The sequence below is a fragment of the Penaeus vannamei genome, chromosome 17 (genome assembly GCF_042767895.1).
Source record: "Penaeus vannamei isolate JL-2024 chromosome 17, ASM4276789v1, whole genome shotgun sequence".
Lineage (NCBI taxonomy): Eukaryota > Metazoa > Arthropoda > Malacostraca > Decapoda > Penaeidae > Penaeus > Penaeus vannamei.
Window position 1 is genome coordinate 22,526,202 of NC_091565.1, and position 5,000 is coordinate 22,531,201.

At 40.7% G+C, this 5,000-nt stretch overlaps 1 protein-coding gene across 7 annotated transcripts in view; it reads right to left on the reverse strand.

The window, feature by feature from the left end:
* Positions 1-5,000, reverse strand: part of LOC113816514 (myosin heavy chain, muscle) — a 15,461-nt gene that overhangs the window by 1,626 nt on the left and 8,835 nt on the right. For all 7 annotated transcript variants that reach the window (XM_070132085.1, XM_070132086.1, XM_070132087.1 and 4 more), the window contains exons 11-20: positions 4,574-4,904; positions 4,319-4,368; positions 3,234-3,321; positions 3,030-3,147; positions 2,816-2,933; positions 2,259-2,732; positions 1,221-2,107; positions 1,020-1,098; positions 583-828; positions 1-446 (exon numbers count right to left, since the gene is read on the reverse strand). The exon at positions 1-446 is cut by the window's left edge and continues 342 nt beyond it. In XM_070132085.1, the coding sequence (XP_069988186.1) occupies positions 1-446; positions 583-828; positions 1,020-1,098; positions 1,221-2,107; positions 2,259-2,732; positions 2,816-2,933; positions 3,030-3,147; positions 3,234-3,321; positions 4,319-4,368; positions 4,574-4,904 (2,837 nt within the window). The remainder of the gene's footprint in view (positions 447-582; positions 829-1,019; positions 1,099-1,220; positions 2,108-2,258; positions 2,733-2,815; positions 2,934-3,029; positions 3,148-3,233; positions 3,322-4,318; positions 4,369-4,573; positions 4,905-5,000) is intronic.

The following is a 5,000-nucleotide window of genomic DNA, read 5'->3' on the forward strand; positions in this document are numbered from 1 at the left end:
TCCTTCTGGGAAGCATCAAGTTCAGTGGCCAGTTGGTCAACCTTGATCTTCCACTCATTAACAACTCTGTCGAAGTCCTTCTGCCTCCTCTCAGCAGCATTAGCTAGACCTTGGGCACGCTCTACCTGCATCTGCATCTCGTCGATTTCGGAAATGATGCGTCCCTTGGCCTTCTCCAGTTGCATGTTCTTGACATTGAGTTGTTCAATCTGCAGCTCAGCTTCCTCGAGGCGAGCGGCAAGTTTCAGGCGGGCAGCCTCAATCTCTTCAGCACGGGCAACGCCCTCTGATTCATACTTAGAGCGCCACATCTGAGCCTCTGCATAAGCCTTGGACAGTTGGCGGTTGGCATCAGCCTTGGCTTCACACTCTTCATCAAGCTGCTCACGAAGACCATCCAGATCATGCTCCAGGTTGCGGAACTTGCCAAGAAGAACACCGCGCTCCTATGTGGTGTATAAGTTCATTTTAATTTTCTCTCGATCTGTCAGTCTCCTTTTCTATGTAATACTCTACCTATTAATAAATATGTATTCATAAATAAACAAATAGGTTTATGTATATAAACATACCACAACTTACCCTAGATTCATCATCAACCATTTTCTTAGTATCTTCCAGCTGAGTGGTAAGAGACAACTTCAAATTGTTCAGCTGATTAATCTGATTATCAGCCTCCTCCAGCTGTCGCAGAAGGTCTCCGTTCTCAACAGAGAGCTTCTTCTTCTGGGCATCGAAGTCGTTCAGAGTGCGGTTAGCTTCATCCAGCTTCACATTAACTTCATTGATTTGCTGCTGAATGGTCTTGTTCGCTTTCTCGGCAAGTGCCTGAAAAGCAAAATAAGATATCTAGCTTGTGTAATACCAGAAATAATTAATGAATTGTTGGTTATTTGTAAATATATCTATGCACGTGCAGTGTGTGTAATATACATACCTATATATATGATATTTGGATTTCAGTTGAATAAACAAACAAATACAGAAATAGACATATAACATATAGCACTCAATATTACCTTGTCACGAGCGAGACTATCCATGGCTGATTTAGCTTCATCGGCCTGATATTTCATCATCTCTTTTTCCTTTTCAGTCCTAATTTTATATATATATAAAAAAATGTTTGTATACAATACATGTGTAAATTATAGAATATAGTAAATTGGTAAAGCACAATATTTTCACATCAAAACGCATTTGGAAATATGATCACTTACTTGGCCTTCGTCTTGTTGAGATGGTCGATCTGTTCAGTCATCTCGGCAACAGCATCATTGTGCTTCTTGCGAAGGTTAGCAAGAGCTGATTCGTGTTGGATGTTGGCTTCCTCGAGGTCACGTCGAAGCTTACCCAGCTCCGCCTCCCGCTTCTTGTTGAGCTCAACCTGAGCACCTGTTGCACCGCCTGCCTCATCCAGACGCTCATTGAGGTCATTGAGTTCACGGCTCATATTTCCCTTGCCCTTCTCGGCCTTGGCACGAGCCTGCCGCTCATGCTCAGCTTCAGTCTCGAGTTCCTCAATGCGGGCTTGCATTTCTTTGATTGTCTTCTGTACCTTCGAAACTACCACTTGTTCCTCCTCCAGTTTATTGGCAAGATTGCCGATTTCCTTATCCTTACGCTGGATGGTTTGCTCCAGGTCCTTATGCTGGCGCTCGATGTCAGCAACAGTTTCTTGGGTCATTTTCAGATCTCCCTCTACCTTCCTCTTGGACCTCTCAATTTCAGCACGAAGCTTCTTCTCGCGTCCAACGGAACCCTCGAGTTCGTCGAGGGTTTGTTCCAACTTGGCCTTTATCTTGTTGAGGTGGCTGGCCTTTTCCTCGACGGCCTGAAGATCCTCAGCAGTCTTTTGATTCATCTCCTGCAAAAGTTTCTTTTCCTTGTTAACCTTGTTGATGATTTCATCCTGGTGAGATATTTCATCATTGATATTCCTGATCTGGTGATCCTTGGTAGCCTTATCCTGGTTAGTCTTCTGAACATTAAGTTCAAAATCTTCCAGGTCTTTCCTCATGGCATTGACATCTTGCTCCGCTTTCCTCTTCAACTGGAACATTTCAGTGCGATTTTCCTCTTCTTTCTGAAGTCTAGCAGAAGCATCCTAGAATTGGACAGAAAAGGAGTCCACTATTGATGATTATACACATGAGCATTCATTATTCCTATAAAATATCACGTTTTGGGTTAACTGCAAGAACAATATTAAAACAATATGGCATCATATTAAATTCAATTAAGATAAAGTTACTTACAGAGAGCTGAGCCTCCAAGTCAGCTTTGGCTGCACTAATCTTGGCCTGTTCTTCAATGAATTTGGAAACATTGCCCTTTGTGGATTCAAGCGTTTCCTTCAGGGTATTCAGCTCTTCGGCAAGGCTCACGTTGGATTCTTCCAGCTCCTTGCGGCGAGTACACTCGCGATCCAAGTCTGCAACAGCCTTCTCAGCCCTGTCCTTGAGCTTGTTGATCTCGTCTTCAATCCTTGGTTGGTTGATGAGGGGCTTCACCTTCTGCCAGAAGATGAACCAGGACCAGTTGCTCATGTCCATATACTTGCGAATGTTCCGCTGCAGAACTACAAGGGATACACGTTGTTCTTGAAGACGGCCATATTCTTTGCGTCCAATCAGTCCACGGATCCATGACTGCATCCAAGTGATGATCTTGGCCAAACGTTCATCACGAAGCTCTTCCATGGTACCCAGGACGCCAGCACGGAAGAATACCTGTATAGATAACATGCATTGCAAAGAATTTCAACACAGAACTTCGATTTATCAGATCGCCTGAAGTAAGACAAAATACATACCTTTGTCTTACCGCACCTATACAACTCCTTATTAAGTCCAGATTTCTGGAATGTCATTTCTGCTGCCTTCTTGTCATCCTTTTCTGTGGCCATGACGTCAGCGGCCAAAATCTTGTAACTATGGAGAGAAAGTATCATAGTCGTAAAATTGTCTCGAGATTTAATGCATGTGAATCATTTTGAATTAGGTTTGCCATTTCAACATGAGACTCACCGGTGTTTGAAGTCAGGGTATTGCATCCTGTTGGGGAAGCCCTTCTGGCAAATACGAATGCCCTCAAGTACACCATTGCAGGTCAGCTGATGCATGATAAGGCCAGCCTCCACGACACCTATATGATGGAATAATAATTAACACGCTCTCTTTATGCACGGGGATAGCAAAGGAGTCATATAAATCCAGAAACAAGAGATTTACCTGGTGACTTGGTCTCGTTGGGCACAATGCAACGGACGAAGTGGGGATGAGTGGAGTGCAGGGTCGTCATGAGGCTGTTCAACTGCTCCTGTAAGGGTATGTACATCATTGGAAAAAGGATGTTCGTTTAATGATAAATAATAATATACATACATCTTAACTATATGTGCGTGCGCACGTGCAAATATATATTTGTGTGTGTGTGTGTGTGTGTGTGTATATATATATATATATATATATATATATATATATATATATATATATATATATAAACGCAGATATAGATATATGTATACACACAAAGAAATGTGTATATATGAATTGATATATATGTGTCTATGTGTGTTTGTGTGATTATATATATATATATATATATATATATATATATATATATATATATATATATGGAATCATACATACAATACTAGGTAGTATCATTTCCATCTGTATATGTGTGTTCGTGCGTGTATGCGTCTATACATGTGTATGGGATCCTTGCTGGTGTTTGCGCGTATACGTGGATGCGTGTGTGTGTATATATATATATATATATATATATATATATATATATATATATATATATATATATATATATATATATATATATACATATACATATATACACACACACACACACACACACACACACACACACACACACACACACATATATATATATATATATATATATATATATATATATATATATATATGCGTCGATATAAACATAAATACATAGATAAATATAGATACATATATAAACAAAAATGTTGTAATTTCAAACTCTATTTGTGTGTGTATCTATCATTATTATTATTATTATTGTAAAGTGTAAAGAGCCATACTGAAAGAATGAAAAGATAGAAAATCAGCGTTACATAAGAAAAACAGGTTGGCTGATCTTTTAAACTTATGAAGAGTCGGCAAAGTTACAATACTTGAAGGCAATCTATTCCAAAGCCTACAAATGGTAGTAAAAAGCATGTTTGTGTGCGAAAGTGCGTATGTGCTTCCATACGGCGTGCATTTGTATGGGCGTGCGCGTGTGTTTGTGCATTTGTGTGCGAGCGTGTGTGATTTCTTACCCTGTAGCCAGAAGATACAGTCTTGAAACCTCCAGTCTTCTTCTTTTTGCCTAAATGGAAGATGTATGGTGATAACAAAATACACTTGGATACATTGTATTAACACAGTATATGACGCTTATTGTGAACAGTGTTCATTGCGACAAATGTTGAACTGTATCTTCGTCAGAAATACATTTATTGCCGAAACTAGTCAAATGCATCTCTTGCACAAAGAGATGTGCGTGCCTTTATGCACATGTACATGACACTTACCTCCCTTGGCCTCAGCGGGAGCAGACTGGCCGGGATGATCGGCGAAGAGCTCCACAACGAGATCCATTTTGGACTTCTTGAGCTGGTCCACGACGGTGTCGTTGAGGGGATCCTTGTTCTTCTCCAGCCAGCCACTCAGGTTGTAAGTCACAGTGCCGGCGTAGTGGACGATGGCGAAGTGACCTTCAGCCTGTCCAGCCTTTGGAGGCTTAGGCTTGATGAAGCAGGGAGACTTGCCCAGATGGTTGGCCTTCAGCTTCTCCTCAAACGACTTGTCGGTGGCTTTGGGGAACATGGACTCTTCTTCTAGAATGGCGAGGAGGCCGAGTTTCTGTATTTAAAGAGCCACATCATTATCAAAATGTCCTTTTATTATATATGTATAAATTTTAATAATCGCATTTCTCTCGTTTTTTCTCTATATATT